Source organism: Armigeres subalbatus, chromosome 1 (genome assembly GCF_024139115.2).
Source record: "Armigeres subalbatus isolate Guangzhou_Male chromosome 1, GZ_Asu_2, whole genome shotgun sequence".
Lineage (NCBI taxonomy): Eukaryota > Metazoa > Arthropoda > Insecta > Diptera > Culicidae > Armigeres > Armigeres subalbatus.
In genome coordinates, this window is record NC_085139.1 from 172,335,754 (window position 1) to 172,358,324 (window position 22,571).

General features: G+C 38.0%; 2 protein-coding genes across 5 annotated transcripts in view; one reads left to right on the plus strand and one right to left on the minus strand.

Moving 5' to 3' along the window:
- The window catches only part of LOC134205529 (serine/threonine-protein kinase S6KL), a 111,908-nt gene that overhangs the window by 64,507 nt on the left and 24,830 nt on the right, over positions 1 to 22,571 (minus strand). The window lies entirely within an intron of this gene.
- On the plus strand, positions 361 to 21,466 carry LOC134205530 (uncharacterized). Of its 4 annotated transcripts, none has more exons than XM_062680819.1 (3): positions 361 to 506; positions 765 to 859; positions 19,596 to 21,466. In XM_062680819.1, exon 3 carries the CDS (start codon positions 19,597 to 19,599, stop codon positions 20,386 to 20,388), a length of 792 nt encoding a protein of 263 aa, XP_062536803.1. In that variant the 5' UTR covers positions 361 to 506; positions 765 to 859; position 19,596; the 3' UTR covers positions 20,389 to 21,466. The 4 variants fall into 4 exon arrangements, with proteins under 4 accessions (XP_062536803.1, XP_062536806.1, XP_062536805.1 ...); XM_062680822.1 differs by having other exon boundaries at positions 470 to 584; XM_062680821.1 differs by lacking the exon at positions 361 to 506 and adding an exon at positions 513 to 694.

Genomic DNA, 22,571 nt, shown 5'->3' on the forward strand with positions numbered 1-22,571 from the left:
CAATCATCAAATGATTCACAGAAAAACATCCCAAATTATCCCGGCATCCTTGTCGCAATAGAGCGAGCAGCAAAATTGTATTCTCGTACAGGAAGTATTATTGTCGTTCTACCTCGTGCGATATGCCGCCTCGCTGGATCGGACATCAGAGGGTAGACAATCCGAAGCCTATTCTAGCAGAGTAAGCAGAGATAGGAAATTTTGCCGCTGCTACCTCTCCTCACCCGACTCGACACACCAGCACGGGACTCATCACTACTGTGGCATGGCTATAGAGCAGAGAGCGAAGAAGACCAGCATCAGCACCAACCTCCCACATTGGCCATATACCGTGTCGTGTAGGTACCGTGCGTCGTCAAAGGTATGGAAGAGTTTCGTTCGCTCAGCTCTGAGTATATGCATGCAGTTCTTCGGTTCTTTTGCAAGGAGCAGGTCAAGCCTATATAAGCAGCTGCCGACAACGAAGCTCGCGTTAAATTCTTGCTCGTTATCAAAGCGGATAGAAGGTGATTATCGTTCGTTCTGAATCAGTTTTCGGTTGTTTGTTCTTCGAATGCACCACATTAGGAAACATCACATTGTGTGTGAGCTATGAGAATTATTTGCTGATGTGTAGGGATTGATCAGTGCAGTGTGCTCTCCTGGATATTGCTATTCAGTTTACAACAGGCAGAAGTTCTAAGTGAAAGTTGTGGTGAATACTAACGAATTTTGTTTTCTTTTTATCGACTGGTGTGAATTGAATTATACCGGCTAATTTGCAGATAAGCTTTAAATCGATCAGGATATCCAACTCGAAACGATTGTGTGATATTAATTGTTAAACTTGCCGTTACGTAAAAGAAGAGGATAATATCAGGTAAGAACATCAATTCAACATAGCATTGAATCATATTATCTTGTACACTTTATAGCTTCTTAAACTAACTTGAGTATGCCATAGATAGCATAGATTAGTGGTGAGTTGTCGACAGTAAGCAATTTTTGCTATACAATAAATAGAATCGAATAGAATGTTGTACAAAAACGACATTGTATAGGACTACTATTCCAGTATTTCGCATTACATATAGCTAACATTTTCATCCTATCAAATATCTAAGAAACCAGAACAAAATGAAGCTTGGATAGTTCCGTTTTTTGCTATTCCTTTTTTCAACAGTGTGCACGCCTTTAGCAAAAAAAAACACGAAACTGGCATTTTATTCGTTTGTTACGAAATGAGATGATTGTTTTTTTTACAGTGAGAAGAAAATTGGAACAGATTCCAAATGCTTATCAGTGTGAGAGAAATAAAGAAAATATTTTTTTAGTTCGATTCGTTTTTTCAGCATTTTTGCTATTGTCTTTCTCTAAAAAAAATGATGTACTGAAATGCTACACTTTCACTAAAAATATGGATATAGGGTAACTGTACCCTTAGTGGAGTTAGCACCAATAGTGATGGTAGTGGGGTTTTATCAAGATTTCTCGTAATTTTACACTTTATGATGGTTTCAGTTGATGCGTCATGCCGTTAATTCAAATTTTCCTGTGATATTGCTGTTAAATCTAAATTATCCTAAGATATTGCTTGAAAAACTCTTGAACACAATGTAAACCTATCTTAGCTACTCTAGCAATAGAGGCAAGTCGCATAAGAAATCAAAGGAGAGCACCACTACGGAAACCAAAGTCAAATTCCATCACCGCTAAGGGAAGTGTGTACCCATTAGTGGTAAAAGCAATAATTTTTGTTGACAAATTTATTAGTTTATCTATTACCTGAAAACTATACATTTCGCTTGATTATAAATTTTTTAATATTATTTTCTTTCGTGGATCTACCAATACCCCTCCACTATTGCCGTTGCCGTTTCATATTTTATAGAGTTGGGGTTCTGCATTTACACTTTTTCACTGTCCTGTTATATTTTGTTAATGAAACATTCAAAAGTGGATTTGAAACACTTTGTGATTAATTAGATATGCTGCACGTTGGTTGGCTTGGGTGAAAAATATTAACTTTCTTCAGGCGCTTGGTGTCCAACCATGAGTTCAGATTGTTTGAGATGAACTTCGAAATACATGTTTTATATAGTTCACTTAGTGCATTCAACGTGCAAGTAGAATGTGGTATTCAAAAATTGTGATAAAAAATAATGTAACCAACCACATAAATAGGCAGCTTGCTAAATCCCAAAAATGCAGCTAAGTAGATACATTCATAAACACATTACATTCAATATTCATCGTTGAAAGATTGGTATAGATAAACTCAAAATTCAAATCTGTTTTTATAACTAAAAATCATTTTGCCCCTTCTATATACAGATCAAACAGAGAAGGTTAATGAAACTTTATTGATATTCATTTTTAACGAACTATAAACTGTGCATTGTCATACTCATATCTGATAAAAAATGTTATTTTTAATATGATGTATGGTGTTTTTACAAGGTTTAAAATGAATTTGTGAATGATGGTAACAAGCGATAGGGAGTCATGAAAAATGTCCAAAGTACAGTTTTATAAATCTTGGAGCCATATTATTCTGCGCATAGTTAACAAACTCATTACAGAGACTTTATCAAGTTATAAAATCGTGAAAGCTTGAAATTCTATTTTCGCGAGGGGTTTATTATTACCTCTTTATTAAACTTTTTTCAAACTTCTTTTTTGTGTTGAGCGTAAATTACCCAAATCCCCGTTTTCCTCCACCCTGAACCCGTACGTATATTGTGTGCGCCCCTAAGTTATGTTATAAATATAAAGTTACAAACAAACGTCGTATGTGTTAATGGTGGAAAATCAGAACAATGCACCTGGGGGTAATGTTGCTTTTCTTATGAATTATGAAATTTAATGAGATAACCTCACGAGGGAGGTAAAGTAACACTTTAAGAGGGGCGGTCAAATTCTATTGTTTTCATCAATCGTTCATCTCAATTCCCTCTTGAAAATGACAAAATTCCCGAGTTGAAATGTCGGGTAAATAAAAAAAAAAGTTGTGAAATTTTAAGACTGAATAGCCAAAAGATATTTTAGATACTAGATAAAGATTGTCGCTGTCGTCGCTGTCCGGAACATCTGTTGCTGGCGAGGATAGGGGAGCTAAATGTCAAAGAAGGAAAATCCATACGATTTGGCAGTTTTATCTAGTAACTAAAATATCTTTTGAATAGCCGCTCAATAAATATAAGAATAGTGAACTATATTAAATCTGGAGCTCTCAATACACTTTTTTTTTTCAAGAAACTCTGCACATAATTACATGCACGAGGTCCTTCTTCTACAATGTTTATCAAAAGGCAATGTTCTTAACCGCGTTTTCAAACTAAGGGATGTAATTAAAATTTTCCTCAAAAGAATGATTTGCTTGCCAATCTCAATGAGGAAGGATGGCAGAAATGTCGCACTTACCTAACAGACATTTTTGACCAAATAAAAACGCTGAACTTGAAGTTACAGTCAATGCGGTTTTGCCTGATCCAATTAAGAGACATCTTGCAAGCCATCGCGGCAATCGTCAGCGACGTAATGTTAATGTCAGAAATATTACAATGTTTAATAAAATGTGTACTGCGCAGTTTGATTGAGGATGGATCAACTAAATTAGATGCAGCTCTCAAATTGAAACTCAGGACTCATCTTGACTCACTGGAGCAATATTTTGATATATATTTTCCTAAGCTTGTTCGTTTTCATTTACATTCGTTGGCCTTCCAGAATGGTTTATCGTCTCGTGAATTATTCGGTAAAAAAATTTGAGTCAGTTTTGGTGTGCAATATTCGAAGCCAATCCCAAAGTCTTGTGCTAAGCTTTCTAGATGCTGAAAATTTTTTTACATAAATAACTATGCAAGAGTAGATTTTGAACACATCTCTAGATAAAGACCATAGCATGAAACAGATTTGACATTAGTGGCGATTTGAGATTGGGTTTATCAGACGCGCAACCTCGTATATCGAAGTTGGTATCATAATGGTTTCATAATATTTTAAGTAAGCCAGTAATGCATATTGTTTTTTGAATAGCACACTTTACAAATCGTATGTATTGCGCGTGCAAACAAATCTTAGACGACACCCACGAGGATTCTGGAGCTTTGTCAATTCTAAACGGAAAAGCGCGGCGATCCCATCGAATGTATATCTGAATGCATCATCTGCTACGTCTACCGATGAGTCTCTGTTTGCCGAGCACTTCGCATCAATATTCGCATCGAGTAGGACTTCATGGTTGGAAATCGAGGAAGCAATCCGGGATGTTCCTGTTAATATGGTTGAGCTTGGTTTATTTGCCGTCAATCCATAAATGGTCTCATTGTTCACGTTCGTTCGTAGTTGGTCCGGATGGTTTGCCTGCAGTTGTAATCACCCTTATCCTTGTTTACGTACGAACGCGCTTTCGAACGAAAGCAAATGCGCATTTTCGTTTACGCCAGCAAAATCAAATGGGGAAACGATTCGAACGAACTGCATTGGTTCGAAAGTTTCGTTCGTCCGTAAACAAGAATAGGGCCGTTGTGTGATATTTTCAATTAATCACTCCGGCATGCAAAATTTCCTCGCATTTGGAAGCAGTCGTTTGTAACACCCATCTTTAAACTCGGTGATAGCCACAATGTTGCTAAAATTATCATGGAGCAATTCTATATGCTACCAAAAACTATATATCCACCAATCAACACGGATTTCTGCCCGGGCGATCGGTTGCCACGAATTTGTTGAGTTTTACATCGATGTGTATCTCGAGTATGGTGGACAGAGCGCATGTCGATACTATTTACACCGATTTGAAAGCAGCTTCCGATAAAATCGACTACAAGATTTTGCTACACAAGTTATTCCGTCTTGGAATATCTATGCAACGGGTATCTTGGTTGAAATCCTAATTTATGTATCGGCAACTTCGGGTGAAGATCAATGGTTATGTGTCAGCGCCTTTCACAAATAGATCTGGTGTGCAAGGTAGCAATCTTGAACTGCTACTGTTCGTGTTTTTCTTCAGCGATTCTGCTTTGGGTCTTGGTGAATGGTTCAAACTTGTGTACGCTGATGATATGAAGCTTCACATTGTTGTACGAACGTTGGACGATTGTCAGGATCTACAAGTATCGTTACCTCTATTTGCCGAATGGTGCTGTAGGAATAAACGAGTTGTACCGTATCTCCATTATTGTTCGTACCGTATCTCCATTATACCCCCGATCTTCTATCCATGATGAACTTCCGTTCACTGGATAGATCATTGCGGAATACTACTCTACTACAACCACGCTACTATCGAACATTGTTTGGATATAATGAATCGATCTCGGCATATATTCGCGTATTTACGGCTGACGAAGATTTATTCGAGCTCAACGAACCAACCATACGTTTTGTAAATCGGACAGGGCTTGGATGAATAAAGCAATGAAGACGAGGACCGATGCTTCATCACCAAGGCCTGAAATCGGGTTAAACGATTGTTAAACTAGTAAACAAAATTATTTACATTAAGACTATTTGAACCGTTTGTTTGATAAACTGCGTATGTACATTTTTGGCCAAAATGAGATTTTTCTTCTTCTTCTTCTTCTTCCAAAAATACGTTTTCTGGCAAAAAAAAAGGAAAAAAAATTTGTTCAGCAATGTATGATTTTTTTGTTTGTTTGTTTGTTTGAGACACTACATATATGTAGACATGTGCGCCGCCGACGATTTTGGATCAGCGCGCCACCGATCATAATTTTGCCACGCCGATGACTTATCGCAATAAAAAAAATAACTTAAGTCGAGTCGAGTAAAATAAGAGATACTGAAGCTGGCATTACAATTGAAGACGAAACACGTATTTGTAAGACATTACAACGTGGTGGAATTGATTGGAATAGTACTAAATTCGTGTTATGTTAGTTGTTAGAATGTTGTTGAGGTGGAACTCGTCAGAATTCAATTTCAAATCAACCTCAAGTGGTGGAGTCTCTAAGACAGTGTGGTGACAAACATTGATTAATGAATAGGTTGGTTGATTAGTTGTGAATTTAAATTAGGCTGTATCTAGTAGATTTAATCTACTAAGTAGAATAATACAAAAAAAATGTTTAACTGGTCTTTCGAATTCGTCTAAACCAAAGCCTCATTTAGTCGGGCACCTAAATCTGTAAGCAGTGTTGTCCTACACTATGTGCAAAAAATTCTGCTCTTTGATTTTACTCCATCCAAACGATTTTACAATCTTAACTAAGTAAGTGCAACTAATAGAAGGCTATTTGAATTTTATAAATGTTCATCGTTTAGTTTAGATGGAGTAAAATCAAAGAGCAGATTTTTTTTTGCACAGAGTGTGTATTGTGTGTCTGTGTCTGTATCTACGAAAATGTTGTTAGGAATCCATTGGGAGAATCGTTAAGGAATTCCTTCGGAAGTTTCTTTAGCGATATCTCCGAATATTTCTTGAGAAATTTCTCAAGAAATTCCATTTGGAGTTTCTTCAAAAACTCTCTTTAATTTTTTAAAGCAATACCTCCTTATGAATTTCTTCGGCAATTATTTTATGAATTACTTAGATAAATTCTTCCAGAGATTGCATAAGGGATTTCTTCCAAATTTTCCCAAGGAATTTCTTCAGAACATCTTCCAGCAATTCCTTTAAAACATTCTCTGGAAATTCTTCCAGAACTCCTCCTTCCACTTTCCTGCAGCTGCAGGAATTCCATCGAAAATGCCTTCCATCAAAATTCATCATAGAAATTCTTTCAGTAATACCTTCGGATTTTTTCAGTGTTAGTTGTTTAATTTGTTTGTTTTATTTTTTCGAAAATTCAATTAGCAGCTCCATCGAAAACTATTTCATTCTCTTATTAATTTTCTATGGATTTCCTAGAAGAAATCTAACAAGGAATCCCGGAGGCTTTTCGAAGAAACTTTTAAAGAAATCCCTGGTGATATATCCAAAGGAATTTTTGGTGGATTTTTTTTTAGATTATTCAAAGAATGAATTTCAAATTAAAAAAAAAAGTTTTTGAAAAAAATTCCTGGATGGTTTTGTGCAGGAATTTCTAAATGAAGTTCCGAAGGCATTTTTAACAGAGAGCCTGAATGGATACTCGAAAATAATTCCCTTTTGAAGTACTTGAAGATATTTTGAAGGTTTTTCTAAACGACTTCCCAAAAGAATTCCTAAAGGAACTTCCCTAGGAATCCATAAAGGATTTTTTTAATGAATTTCCGGAGGAATTCTCAAAGGAATTTATGAAGAAATTTCTAATAGAATTTCAGAGGAAATGCCTACTGGTATTTCTGAAGTAATTCCTAGATTTCTCTTCAGGAATTCCATCGGATTTTTTTTTGTAATTCTCCAAAAAATCCTATGGAGATTCGTCCAGGAATTCCCTCGGAAATTGCCTCAAGAAGTTCTACAAAAACTCCTCCGGAAACGAATTCCAGAAAGTCTTTCGGAAATTCTCTCAGCTATATTTTGGAATTTCTCTCAGGAATTAGTTCGGAAAAAGTTCCTTCAGAAATTTGTTTAAGAAAACCTTGGAAAAATCGTTAAGGTATTTTCCCGAAAAATCCTTCTAAGAACTATTTTGGAATTTCTTGCAAAATTCTAGGACGAAATTTCCTTAAGAAGTCCCTGAAGGTTGTTTTCAAAGTAACATCTGGAGGAACTTTTGATAGTCTTAGAAATCTTCGAAATGTTTTAGGAGTTCCTTAGGAAATTGTTGCAGAATTCCAAAAAATTCTCTAAAAACTCCTTCGGAATTTTATTTACGGATTACCTCCGAAATTTCTTTCAGCTTTGGAATTTCTTTGAAAATTATTTTTTTATTCCTTCGGAAGATTATTTTAGGAATTGCTTCGGATTTTTTTTAGTAATTCCTCTAGGAGTTCTGAAATTCCCATAGGAATTCTTCCAAAACTACGTTAAGCAATTTATAGAGATTTTTTCCGGGTAATCCTTTGATAATTCCTCCAGTAAATTCTTTTATCGAATTTTCGAAGTGTTTGAGTTGAAAATGGTGGAAAATGGTAAATGGCGCAGACGAATGAATGAATCACGAGTAAAACCAAGTATACTAAAATGCAGACATAGGCATAAAGTAGATAAAAAAGTAAATAAAGTAGATTACGATGGTTTGATCCCACGACCCCAGTTCGCATGACAGGTGCCTTTCCTACTGAAAATGTATTGTGAGAGATCGGCTGGTACCTGGTGCTGGGAATTTGGTTCCATCAGTACCCGCTAAGCTGCGGTGGACGACGGAGGTCCTTCGTAGCTTAGTAGGGAAAGCATCTGTCATGAGAATCTATCACATGTTGTACATATGCATAATCAAGTTTCAGACAAAAAAATCATATTTTCCTCCAGAAATTCTTTCAGAAACTCCACCAAGAACTTTTTTTGGCATACTTAACCAAATTTCAAGAAAAATATTAGAGTTTTTCTGAAATTTAGATATTTTGAGATCAAATCGACTGAAGTGTGTCAAAATCTTGAATTGGAAATAACTTTTGAAAAAAGTTATTAACAAATTACTTCTATGACACCGAAATCTAATTATAATTTGATCAATAAAAATCAAAGAATAGCAAAATAGTGATGATTCAAATAACATTTTGAAATCAGGTATTGATTAGTATCGCCGGCAATTGACTATTTTGAATATGCTGTTTGATGATCGGCAAACGCAGAATATTGCAATTTTAATCCATGACTGGCGCACAGGTCTACATATATGCACACACTTTGAAGAGCAATTATTGAGTACTGCTTACAGTTTTCGCACTGGCAGTCCCCCAGGGTGTTGAATTTTGCCAAAAACTATTGGTCTGTATCAAAGAAATCAAAAAACTCGGTGCCAATTTGTTGAAAAACAGTTTTTTATCGTTTTCTCGGAATTGTGTAAAATGGATGTATGCAGTTTCTCGAACAAATGATTCATTTGCCAGATAGACCATCGCAAATACAAATACAAATAAGGTTCAACAATGTTTCATCAGATATGCCCTCTGTCGACTTCGTCGACAATGACGCTTCAGCGGACTACTCGGCAAATGCTGTTTTCTGTGATTAGAAATTCAATAAACATCAAAATAGTACCTGTTCCGGGGTCAATTTGAGAAAAAAATGTATTATCAATAACAATCAAATAAATATATGTACAATGTACAATTAAAGGTCTAACCTGGTGCTCCAAATTATTTTCATATTATTTGGAGAGTTGCATCCCATATCTCGCTGTAGAAACTTTTTCGTAATTCTACTTTTTCTTTTTTGACTTTTCTCCTAGCGTAAGAATATAGCAGCTGTCTTAACTAATGTAGACTAAATGCAAATATAACAGAAAACATATTTGGGGCTGTCCATATACCATGTGGACAGGTTTTGGTCAGTTTAATATACCCCCTCCCCCAGCATGGACAACTGCTCATATAAATTCTCAAAAACTTGTATGAATCGTGGATATTCGCGTCCTCCCCTCTAAACTGTCCACGTGGCATGTGAACAGCCCCTTTACGGAAGGTGATTGATGGACTAAAATCTGATGTGAAACCTCGTCTTTGAACGTCTCCACAAATAGAGAGAACTTTAGTTATTTTAATTTATTCTTTGTCTACTATTGTTCGTTTATATTTTTTTTATTGTAATAACACACATACAGACAACATCACAATTCGTCGAGCTGTGTCGAATGATATATAGCACTATAGATCTCTAAACCTTCTATCAGTAGTTCAGGTATGGAGTGATTCCATATTTAGCCTTTACGAATACTTTTTTTTGTCATTGGCTCTGACTGCCACATATGTATAAAACAATTTTAGAAACAAATGAAAAATTGAAACATATAAAAATAGAAAGTAAAAATCAAGCGTAAAGTTATGACTCGCCCTATAATATGTTGTTTCACATAATGCATCGATTGATTCATACGAATTGTGCGTTTCTTTTCTACTGAATAGCAGATGGTTCAAAGAGAGCGATGCCTACCTAACGGTTCTATAGTGCATCGCAATTTTATATGCTCACTTGTGACTTATGCGGGATGTATCATAATTAAAACCATTCAGCTGGATCCGATTCCCTACGCCTGAGCTGATGCACGAGAGTAGCGAGCATTCATTAGACATTAGATGAGATTCAATAGATACTTTTAAGTGAGGGAGATATGAATAGCCGTTGTACGATCAATAACCTCTCTTTGAATCAACTGGAAGTTCTAATGCTGGCACAGTCATGCTGCAGCTGCATTATCTTGGATTGAATTAACAATGTTGATGATTATCAATACGAAAATTCTGCTCATAAGGGTACTCGTAGAAAAGTATTGAGTAAGCCGTCAATGTTCCAACTAGTGTACGAAAAAGGCAAAAAAGACTCAAAGCGAAACTTACCAGCCAATACTAAATTATCAATTACCATAACACGCGATGCCCCCCATAAACATGGTCATATCGACAGCAATTCAATTCACGAGAGAAAGATGCAATTTAACCTGCTGACCCATGACTCATCGAATTAGCATACTCATGCAATTGATTGTAACCCGGGAAACCACCCACCAGCATCCGTTTGTCGGAGTAAGAACTTCCAATAGGCAGAGCTCGGGAAAAGAACACATGCTACATCGCGAGCGCGCCCATAATGCGCAGATTGCCGTTCCATCCGATCGGGACGGCGCGCGATGATGGCGGCGTGGCAACCAGTCAACAAACCGGCTAAAATAATTTGCAATGCTAAGCACGCGTGATCGCTAAATTTAATGCGCGCTGCGCTGGCTTTGATGCAAATGCCCCCCCGAACCGACGACGACTGCCAAGCTACGAATTATTATGAGCACCAGCTTCAGCTTGCTTGACATACATGCTGAGGAACTAAGGTTCTAAGATGAACCGGATAGCATCGAATTTTTGTCAATGACCAGAATGGGAATAATTTAACGTCCGACTTGGACCAAAACGTGTTTTCAATCTTGAGCTTCAGTTTAGAGCAGTGTAGTGCCAAGCAAATGGCTCAAAAGCGCGCAAAATATAAATTTTCTTGATATTCAAAAAAAAAACACAGGAGACGTATGACAAACATAAGCGTAATTAAAAAATGCACAGTTTATCAATTTGTAAACAATGAAGCATTTCAGAAAGATTATAACATCACTCCACGAACATTGCGTTCGTGAGACCCGTAGTGTTATATGTCAATCGTCTCAGTTCGACTAATAAGAGAAAATCCGGACTTTTTCGCTTCCAAAGATGGACAAGATCGGGCTTTGCGGTCTGGAATCTAAGACTAAACATTGTTTCTCATATCCTGTTTTTAAATCTATACCTTTTCAATTAAAGATAATATGGGTAGATGAATTATAAAAAAAACCTAAACAAGGCCAGCCTCTCAATTTAGAGGTCTAACTAGCATTTTATCAGGCAATAGAAGGATTGCTAGCCCAGCCGAATTGTATTTCTTGTGTGGCATACCAAATGATCGATCCCATACGGGATCGAGAATCGAACTCCGATTGGCAATCCTTCGCCTTTTGCTCGCAAGGCTATAACTGGAAACCCCCGTGCGCTTGTTTGAATTTTTGCGCTGCGGACTTCGTTATTGTGTCTCTACACAACGACGACGGTCGGTGCAAAAGTGGTCCACGCTTGAATTCCATGATAATTGGACCGCGCGCGATCGATTGCGGCCTTTGTGAATTAAGATGGAGAAAAATACTACAAATTGCTTCCTATTGAAAAAAGGCAGAATCCAATCAGAGATCCACGCTGTCTGTGGCGCGCGCAAATTGGGGTAGGGAGAATCTTCGGAAGGCTGAACTTCGCTTTAATGAACAGTTTAATTTATCTCACCAACCCTCGAGCTTGAATCGCTGTTGCTTCGCTGAGCCGACGAAGAGACTGGACCGCTCCATAGGTGTTCGCCGATCATGATCGCGACCTTGAGCTGAAACCTGGCCCGTTCGTCTTTGATGGTTTGGTTTGCTTTGTGGAGATACAGCGTTTGGTTTTGCGCATTTTCTCGGGCACCGAATTAAATTTTATGGTTGTCGAACGAAGTGTTTATGGTTTCCCTATTAGTGTCATGATGGAGATCTACAGCGCTTCGCGAGTGTCAATGACACCGGCAGGCTGGTACCGAGTTGCATTTGGTTTCGAAGATGCTTTCTTGCTTGCTGCTGCAGCTTCTGGCGGTACCTACAAATCAATCAGTGGAGTCGACGTGATGCGGCGCAAAAGTGCACCACTTGAGTGTCAGCTGATTCAAGAAGGCTTTTGTTGTGTTTCGTGCAATCCAATATCACACTCGCCTGGTGGTGCTTAGATTATTATGAGTTATTATGAAACCAATCATGAGCCCGCACCGGCTTGAAGGTTCTAACAATTACTGTTTTTTTTTTCTTTTACGTACTGCTTCGTGGCATTGAGCGCTAGATAAAGCAAATTACTTGCTCTAAGTATAGTTTTATAGATGTACCATAGTAACACACGGAAGAACTTGGTTGGTTGACATTTGGGCACCCAGTTAGGATTCCAAATGTAGCGTAGTATTTTATTGGTCTATTATGATGGTTTATAAACTACTAGAGATATACTAGAGAAAAAAAAAAGTTAGGAACGTTTGGACAGAATACGCTGTTGGACCCCCCTGAAAAATCGAACTTCAAATCATTCGTTTAAGGAACATGATAATTTCATATCCTAGACATAATTAAAGCACAATTACGACTGAAACAGAAATACCTCATTGAAAATTTAAAAATGTTTTACATAGAAAACCCAAAATTTAACAACCAAGAAATATATGTAGGTGGAAGCAAGGATGTTATCGATCATTTAGGAATCTGCCTTCGATCATGTAGTAGATTTTCAATAACTTATTCCAGAGGCTAAATTTTAAAATGTGTTGTATGGTGGACTTCTAGTGCGAAGGTTTATCTACAGCTCTGCCTAACAGTTCGTTGTTTGAATTTCACTAATAACGGAGCTATAGCGCTAGTAGCAGTAACTTAGACTAAAGGATTGCATATTTTGTTATCATTTAGTATAAGTATAGCAACTAGCACCGTAACTCCTTTAGCAGTGGAATTCGAACATCGACCTGTTCAGGACAATTGTAGAAAAACCTTCGCACTATAAGTCCACCATACAACACATTTTGAAATTCAGCCTCTGGAATGAGTTATTGACAAAGTACTAAATGATCGAAGGCAGATTACTAAATGATCGATACCATCCTTGGGTGGAAGTAATTAGGGGAAGAGGTTTCTAACCTACAATGTACTAAGCGCCTCCACACACTATCCAGAATACTAATTCGCAGACGCGTGTTGCGTTGTTCCCTAAGAGCTGCCAACTAAAAGGCGTTAACACCTAGTTTTAGACAACGGACATACAATTTACACAACACCCAGTGGACCAGTGCAGATTTTTTTGTCGCTGTTAAGAAAAGTTTTCTTTCTTTTTTTATCTTTTTTTTTTTGAGAGCACGCACGCAGAGCACGCAAATGAACCTAGACAAGTGAAGCCGCTAACCAAACGGCGACGTTCTTGCTATGATCGACGCCACCCTGGTTACCTTGCAAGTCTGACATTCCTTCATCGCTTACCGAATCTGTTATACGGAGGTTAAAGACATAGTTGAAGAACATCGTTCGAACTTCGAATTCACGTTTTCCATAAAAAAAATTGTATGTAGTTTTCTTCCTTATGGCATGGCAAAAAACCCACATTTTTTTAAGCCTCGCTAATAGGGTGGCTCAAAAACACTTGAGTCAGTTTATATGGAAAAATGTATGCAGAAACATCGAAAAACAGTAATTTGCAGTTAGACGGTACAATTTACTATGAAGAACTTTGATACTCATTCAGTTCTCGTAGAATTAAATACAGAATATTGATGGTGATGATGATACTACCATCTATTGTAGCAAGGCACCTGCCGATAGCACTGGCCATATCTGACAAACGATTTGATCATGATTATATTATTATTTGTATTTCATCAAACTCCTGTATGAAGGGCCAAAAATGGATGGGGTGGTTCCATAAGCAAATACGCTTATGCGAATCCACGGGACGAGTAGAGAATCTCCTTCCAGAAGAAAGTTCGTACAAACAATAATACAATTAAGCCCTCATTTCCCAGATTGACCCAATAGATGGGGAGAAGAGCCCGCCCTTTATCCACGAAATGTTAACAATAGGAAGTTGACAATTCCACTCTTCCTATCCAAATCGCTTCAATCGGGTGCCCTGATGGTTATTTTATATGGTAGAATTAAATACAGAATATTATGTTAAAAACCGCGAGAAGATTAGAGTTTTTAAGGCAAAGATATTAGCATTTTACTGGAGTGTTGTATGGGTGAATTTATTTCTTAACGAAATTTGCTCGAACCGCACTGCAGAGAAATGCTAATAACTTCGCCGGGCATATACTAATCTTTTCGCGGTTTTCAGCATAACATTCTGTATTAAATTCTCCAAGATCTGAATGAGTATCATAGTTCTTAATCGTAAATTGTACCGTCTAACTTCAAATTACTGTTTTTCGATGTTTCTGCATGCATTTTTTCATATAAACTTCCAACGAGTTTAGCACCGCCCAAACGTTGACCGATTTGGCTGAAATTTTGTCCAGTACATCAGGGCATTAAATATAAGCTGACCAGACGTCCCGCGTTTCGCGGGACAGTCCCGCATTTCCGCCATTTGTCCCGCGCTGAAAAGAGTCCCGCGAAATGTCCCGCGTTTCACTTATTTCAAGACAATGTCCCGCGAAATAAAGAAATATTTAATAAATAGCAGTAATTTAGTAAACTTTCTTCAAGAACTTATAAGATTTTGGAAATTTATTATATTGATTAATGATTTTCGATTTTCGTCTCATACAAAGCATCGCTCCGGAGGCTTGATGAGTGGTCTTTCACCCAACGCCACGGCCACACTCGCATGTTGTTTAAACCTTTTTTCTGCGACCAAATTATATTTCTTACACCTTAAATAAAATTATCATCAGTAACAAACAGAGTAAAGCCCCAAACGCAACACAACGGAACGGCAACAGAAACGGAAAATTTGACAGAAAATATATGGGCTAAATATAAAATTTTCCGTATCTATTACCGTTCCGTTGTATTGCGTTTGGGGCTTAAGGAAGAGCTTAACAAATTTGTTTAGCTCTTCCTTACTTTGTTTGTTACTAATGATAATTTTATTTAAGATGTTGGAAATATAATTTGGACACAGAAAAGATGTTTCTCCAAGGGTTTCTCATGTTGTCATCAACGTCATTTGTATCTTTCCGTCTTCCACAAAATAATAACTGTGATAGTGCACAAGCACAAGCACTCACTTAAAACACGTGTTTGTTGGTTTCCAATTTTATTTCGTCCTAAACTCTAGCGAGTTTGAGGAATTTCGACAAGCCTGCTTTGGTGTATTCTAGTGATCCTAGTCAAATCCTCATGGACACGAGAACGAGGATAGATATTTAATTGGATACCTACTAAAAGAACTACAATAAGTGAAATGGAAGATTTGAACGTGCTATTGAGGAATATTATAATAACTGAAATGAATAACTGAAATCATTTCAAAATTCACAGAAATAATAAATTTTCGAGATTTTTCGGCTATACAGACTGATTTATAAGAACAAATTTTTAAATTTTGTCCAACGTTTCGGCATCGAGTGCGATGCCTTCTTCAGATAAAAAAAATTGTTTGCTCTTTGTAACGGAACGCCTACCGTACTTAACAAAAAGCGATCATTTTTTTCTCCTGGAAGAAGACATTGACCCCGATGACGAAACGCTGGACAAAATTTAAAAATATGTTCTAATAAATCAGACTGCATAGCCAACAAATCTCGAAAATCAACACTACAGTATAAGTCAACAATTAGAAATAATAAGAAAAATAACAATGCTCCTTTGGCACAGATTCTGACAGTACTCAATGCTCGATGTAGGATCCCTAGCTCAACAATTTCAACTCACATCGTGTTCGTATGTTTTTATTATTACAGTAAAAACTTCAATTGAAATCTGAGCAAGTTCGACGAATTTTAAGTAGCTCGGATCTTTTTGTGCTTCAAGCTTATGGAAAAATTTATGATAAATCGTCTGTCAGTTTGCGGGGAATAATAAAAAAAACCTGAGTAAGATGTAGGGATTTTAAGCAAATTTGAACACTCTGTCTAATTGCACAAAACGAATAATACGATCACTTTGAATGTTAGCTAAATGAATCATGCAAACAATACAAATAAGTTTAACTATCAGGAATTCGCACTGTTGTAAAAAATTGAACAGATTCATTCACAACAGAAGTAGGATTGTGTGATTGATCTAGGGCCAAACGAGTCCCAGAGGGGTTTATCAAATTTTAAAGTTTTGACTTAAGCACATTTTTGAATAAAAATAAGGATTTACAAAATTTTGTCCCGCGCTGGCACAAAATATATCTGGTCACATTAATCAAATAGAATAGAATAAGAGGGCGGCCCAATGTTGGTGGAGGAGAGAGGTGGAGTCAATGTTGGTCAAACTGCTTGACCGTGTGTACATTCCATAATGGAACGTACACACGGTCAAGCAGTTTGACGAACATTGACTCCGCCCCCAAGAAAACGCTTCGGTTGCTACTTTGTTTGAGCGTGTGTGAAGTTGTTTGAACAACCATTTGACAGTTGGCGGCTCGGTTGGAAAAAATTAAAACGGTTTGATTTTGGTTTGAGTTGTCGGGGGTGGAGTCAAGGTTCGCCGAACATGTTTGAGCATTTGTAGTGAAGTTGCACAAACCCCCATATATTTTTTGATGGTTGGTGCTCGAGTTGGTGCTTCGGTCGTTCGTGTGTGATATTGTTGGTCGAATAAATTGATTGTTCGTGTCGCTGTTGGTAAAACTTTATGGATGTTTGAATAAACGAGAGGTGGAGTCAATGTTGGTCAAACGGCTTGACCGTGTGTACGTTCCATAAGAAAGATGCAGAGAACTCTACGATTTGTCATAGCTGCCACGGAAGTTTTTGGAATATTTAGTGCAAAAGGAACAACGGTACGGATCGTACAAAACGAAACAAAAATTATGAAGATTTAGGTACAACGAACCTAGGATTCAACACTCGACCTCCTGCTCATAATGCAGGACTGTGCTCTCTGAACTTCTAAATATTTTTTCTACAAAATACGTAGATTTTCATACTTGATGTGCGTATTCATAAACGATTTTTGCTATGGAATTCGACAGCGCAAAAAAAAAAATAGCCGCTTGAGAAACAATTTATAGGTGTTTTCTTATTTTTTTTCGTCAAATTTGTGTATGGATGACTAATGAGCGATCAAGTCTCCTCATATTGAGGCAACAAGTCAAAATCCAAATATCCTGAAATTGTGTTGGAATGTTGGCATTTTTATCAGTACAGATCATTTAGCATATTTATGTCCTTGTACTAGGAATAAACTATAGCATTTGGTCATTATTGGAATAAGTTGTTCATATTTTGCGAGGCCACTATAAACAATCTTTAGGAGGGATAACACACAGTAAATAATATATTAAATAAGGTTGTCAATAAAAAAAACAACTCGTCACATAACGATCATTTGTCTAAAGGATCTATTATAAAAATACGCTGACCTTTTGCAAGAAAAAGTGACTTTAGTGACTTGCCCGAAAAAAGTGACCAAGTCACTAAAAAGTGTCCCGCTACCAGGCCTGCGAAAAGACGAAAATAATGCCTGCCTTAACCCTAGATCTAGAACACAGAACTTCTTGTTCAGGATCACCAAGAATCCATCGAAGAAGATCACCAAATCCATCGAAAGATAAAGGCGCTAGTAACGTTCAAAATATTCCCTTCCAGCGTAACGCTCTCGATTTCCAAAAATCTAAATGACACCCAGTATAGTAAAGAAAGACGTAAGTCCTACGTCAAAATGCTAGAACAAAACTATTTTAGTTCTCGATAAAACAGGGGGTGATCAAGTATCCCCACCTTCCCCTACCTACCTTCAAACCAGGTCGTCGAGGGTCGATTACTCTGAAAACGAATTTTTGTTTTAAAGACCGAAGACCCAACCAATTCAGTTCGATGAATCAAGGTGATGTCTGTCTCTGTATGTGCGCACTTAAAAAGATACTATTTTTTAGGCACTTATCCCTGATTTGCTCGCAACAGGTTGTTATCGGTTATTCAGTCTCGTTCTTGAAATTGGTCAGATCGGTCATTGTGTTCCTAACTGTATAATGCTCATTTCTCCTTTTGGTCCTACGGTGCTAATGCGGTACAAATGCCGTTAGCTGGATTAGTAAGGATTTTGTTCCTGATACCATCAGAAAACTACACCTTGTTACAAACTGAAAACAAACTATCCAACTATAGCAACGCAAAGTATACACTGCATTGAATTAGTGTCTAGTGTTTACGTTGAATGTTATCTGACGCCGCTCTTGCGCCACTTCAGAGCAACGGTCTTCCTCTCTAGAGCACCGTCATATCAGCAACATGCTCTGGCGTAACGAGCACAGCTTCTCCAACATTGACATTGCAACACTAGAGGTATAAGTACGATTACGACAGGGAACAGAAGAGTCGGAATCTTTTTTTTTTATCACTGAACAAAAGACCGCCAGCATCCCTACCATTCGGGAAACAGGCGAATTGTGCTGCTGTCGCATCAGTCTATAGCTACATCTCAGCAGAACAATATTTATGTGCGTAGGAAGGAAGCACAACTGGAATGGAATAGAACCGGGCGTATCTGACTATTCGTTCATCGGTATGTGCATAATTTAATTTACTCCTGTTTATTCGACTGTGTTGAGATTATGACAACACATGAAAAGAAGGCTTCATGCAACTGATTTGACATAATATGTACAACAGCCGCTTTAATTGAAATTCAGAACCAGTCGCATCAATAATTTCTGAATTCTAATTAATTTCCAGTTCTGTACAAACAGTAAGGCTATCGAAAACTTTTTGCCATGTTAAATATTTGTCGTTTTCCACTAATTTTAGCTATGCCAAATAACATTTGTTCTTAGTTTTTTCATAGGTGATTCCTTCCTATTGAAATCTTTGAAAAAAAAAGTCCTGGGAAAGAGAATGTTAAAATAGAGGATCACTCGACTCCTGGATCGATGAAATCCGCAGCAGGATATAAGCTGCAGGACACCGACGTGTTAAAGCATGTTGCACATTGCACAACGCTTATCATACGCATTGAGATGCACACATTTATTTATTCAATACGCCTGTATACGCCTTCGCCTGCTCAAGACGCAAGGAGCGTATGCGTACGAGTGGAGTCATTATTCCGCAGTCGCCCATGAAGAGCGCATAAGCGCGCGCTTTTTCGTGCGTGGATAATCGACTAACATACCATTTTGTCGTTAATGTATAGCACCTGCTACTGGGACTATCCGTCAATAGGTTTGAAAACCCTTAATAATCCACCTTAGCGGTGCTGGTAACTTTCTCGTATATACCAAAAAAGCATAAAAAGAAAGTAAAAATTGAACTAATGGATACTTAGGCCTCATTATTCCCATTAATTTATATCCAACGCAGGATTCCTAAACTTAATTCGCATTATCTTCTACTTTAATTCCAGAATGAAACTTCAATTAGTTCTACTCGCAACTCTGTTCGCGGTGGCGTACACGTCTCCGCTGCCGCAAGCTGTGGAAGAAGCCAAGGTACCGGCACCAGTCAACGATGTGCCTGTAGTACCTACAGTAGCAGTAGCAGCTGAAGAACCATCTCCTGATGTCAAAGAAGCACCGGTGACCACAGAAACAGAATCTGATAGCGCTACTGAATCATCGGTCACAACAGAAACGGCAGCCGACCCTGTCCCTGAGGAGAAATCAGCACCAGTAGCAGAAGAGGCCAAGAAAGAGGAGACTCCCGCCGTTCCAGAAGTCCAGGCTGGTGCCACTAGTGATGCCGTTGAAGCCTCGGAAGTGGCAGCGGTAGCTACTGAAACCCGAGACAAATCTCAGGCTCAAGTAGTCGCTGAGGAGGTGAAAGAAGATGCCGTGAAACTCTCCGACGCCGTTGAACCCGCTGCTGTCGCCTCAGATGAAGCTGTACCTGCTGCTCGATCGAACGACGATGAGGAGAAGAAAGACGAAACCGCGGCCACAACCCTGGCCCCAGCAGCCGCCACTGAGGCCGAAAAACCCGCAGATAAAGCTGAGCCTAAATCAGCTGCACTAGCTGAGAAACCTGCTGAAGAAGCCAAACCAGCAGCATCTGATTCGGCTGACGCTTCTGCCGCCACTACCACTGCTGAAGCTAAAGTAGAAACGACCACTGCTGCGGGTGCTGTTACTACGAAGCCAAAAGCAGACAGCTCGGAAGAAAGCAACGAAAGCGTAGAATCGGAGGAGCAAAAATCTTAAAGCTATTTGTGTAAGAAATAACTTTCTTTTTAAGACATAGTACGAGTGCCAACGAGAACCTCACCCCTACAGTTGCTCTATTAAATGTTACAATCCAAAACGACCCATAGATTTGCTCAACAGAAATTAACTTTACAGTCTTCTAGACCATTATCAGATCGCAACCAGAAAAAAATTTCACCGCAACATTGCCTCGAAATTCAATTACAAATAGAGACAAGTAGGCTCAACAATCAATACAACGATCTTTGTAGATTCTTATCAACATAGTATTTTAATGTCTATAGTTATAATGTTAGGAAAAGTAACAAAAACATCGGGATAGTTTTAAATAACCGAACAACATTTTAGCTGTACCAATCAGTGTCAAAGTATTGAATAGCGGTAATCGTAAATTGGTACATCAAATAAACTGTTTATATCCACTAAATCTATACTTTTATTCCAGAATGTGATAAATGGCTTTGTAAAATACCTACTTGTTGGCAAAAAGGTGAAACATAATTGAAACGCATTGTATTTCTGTTAATGGTTCTTAAAAAAGTATCACCTTTCACATATTACACTTAGACACTACAGCGTAATGCATAAATCTAACAAATATGGACAAGAATTAGCCATTCATTTACTTGATACTATTTCCGTTTCCAATTTATTATCACAGGACACACAATTTACAAAAAAAAAACCTTACACAAGACACACAATTCACGAAAAAAATTTAATTAAATTAAGTTTAATCAAGTAAAACTTAACAAATGTATGCACAAACAAAGCAAACCTTAATATTAGATATATGAAGGCTTGTGAGTCGGTTGAAGAAATGTTTAGACATGCTGCAGTCAGTGTAGCAATACACGCACGCATACAACTGGATAACTAACATCCCGAATTCGAGAATCCTCATACATAATTGGAAACAATAGCTACAGGGGCAAACTGCAGCCAGAAGTTGTTACTTGCACTGTGGGCATACTTTCAAATTTCTGTGTAGACTGAAAATTATACAAGAAAATATGACGACTGTTGAAGGAAAGTGTAATAAAAAAATAAATTGAAAAATAATTTATTAAACATATGTTCATCTATTTTATTTCCCATGTAGCAATATCCGAAACCATTTTCATTTCAATACGTTAATTATTATGGAGGCTATGTAATTAACACGTACGTCCTATTCCGTCTATTCCGTGATTAACCGCGGTCTTCTGGAATCGATCACAAATTTCCTCTAGTTCTAGGAACCGATGTCAATTCTCGTGGAATAACCATAGTTCATAGGGGCCTTCCTCTGTCGTGGGGTGAGATGCGCGGCTACAAAGCAAGACCATGCTGAAGGTAGCTGGTTACGATTCTCGGTCCGGTCTAGGAAATTTTCGGTTCAGGAATTTTCTCGACTTTCCTGGGCATAAACGTATCATTGTGTTAGCTTCATGATATAAGCTTAGCCTTATGATATAAAAACTTTTCAGTTAATTACTGTGGAAGTGCTTAATGAACACCACGCTGCGAAGCGGAAATATCCCAGTGGATAAGAAGAATTATAGTTTCGCAAATTCGTCTTGCACCTGTTCCACCCACCTAGCCCGCTGCGCTCCACGCCTTCTTTTGCACTTGCCGTGTCTGATACGAACATCAATTTCGCAGGGTTGCTGTACAAAATTCTTGCAGCATGTCCTATGTATCTTAGCCTTTCAGCTTCAGCTGCCTTCTGAATAGTGGGTTCACCGAAAAGAGAGCACGGTGTTCATCCTTCACCGCCACACACCGTGAATCATTTTTCAGCCGGTTGAAAGTTGGGTAGGAATTGCAGAGTGAGAAGTTTAGACTTCGTCTCAGGCAGCGTTAAGTGCATCTTCGGAGTACAACGCATCTTCACTGTCATCCCGAAACTCCTAATTTCAAGCAGGCTATGCCGGATACAAACCCCTAAGTTGAGGCACATGGGTTCGTCCTGTTAAATCTTCCAGATCTATCACACAACAAAGACTCTACCCAAGTAACATTTCGAGTTTTATTCCGCTCTAAGAATGGTTTTCAAGATCAATTTATAAGATCTAACAATAAAACCGAATAATACACGGCAACCTTCTGATGACCTCTATAAGAGTAAGATTTTTTTTTGTGTCTTTATTTCAGCCCGAGGCTGGCTCGTCTCCGAGAGTAAGATATTGCCAAATGGC

What these genes read in the sequence shown, in the direction of transcription:
- LOC134205530 (XM_062680819.1), top strand. Translation starts at nt 19,597, where the DNA reads ATGAAACTTCAATTAGTTCTACTCGCAACTCTGTTCGCGGTGGCGTAC.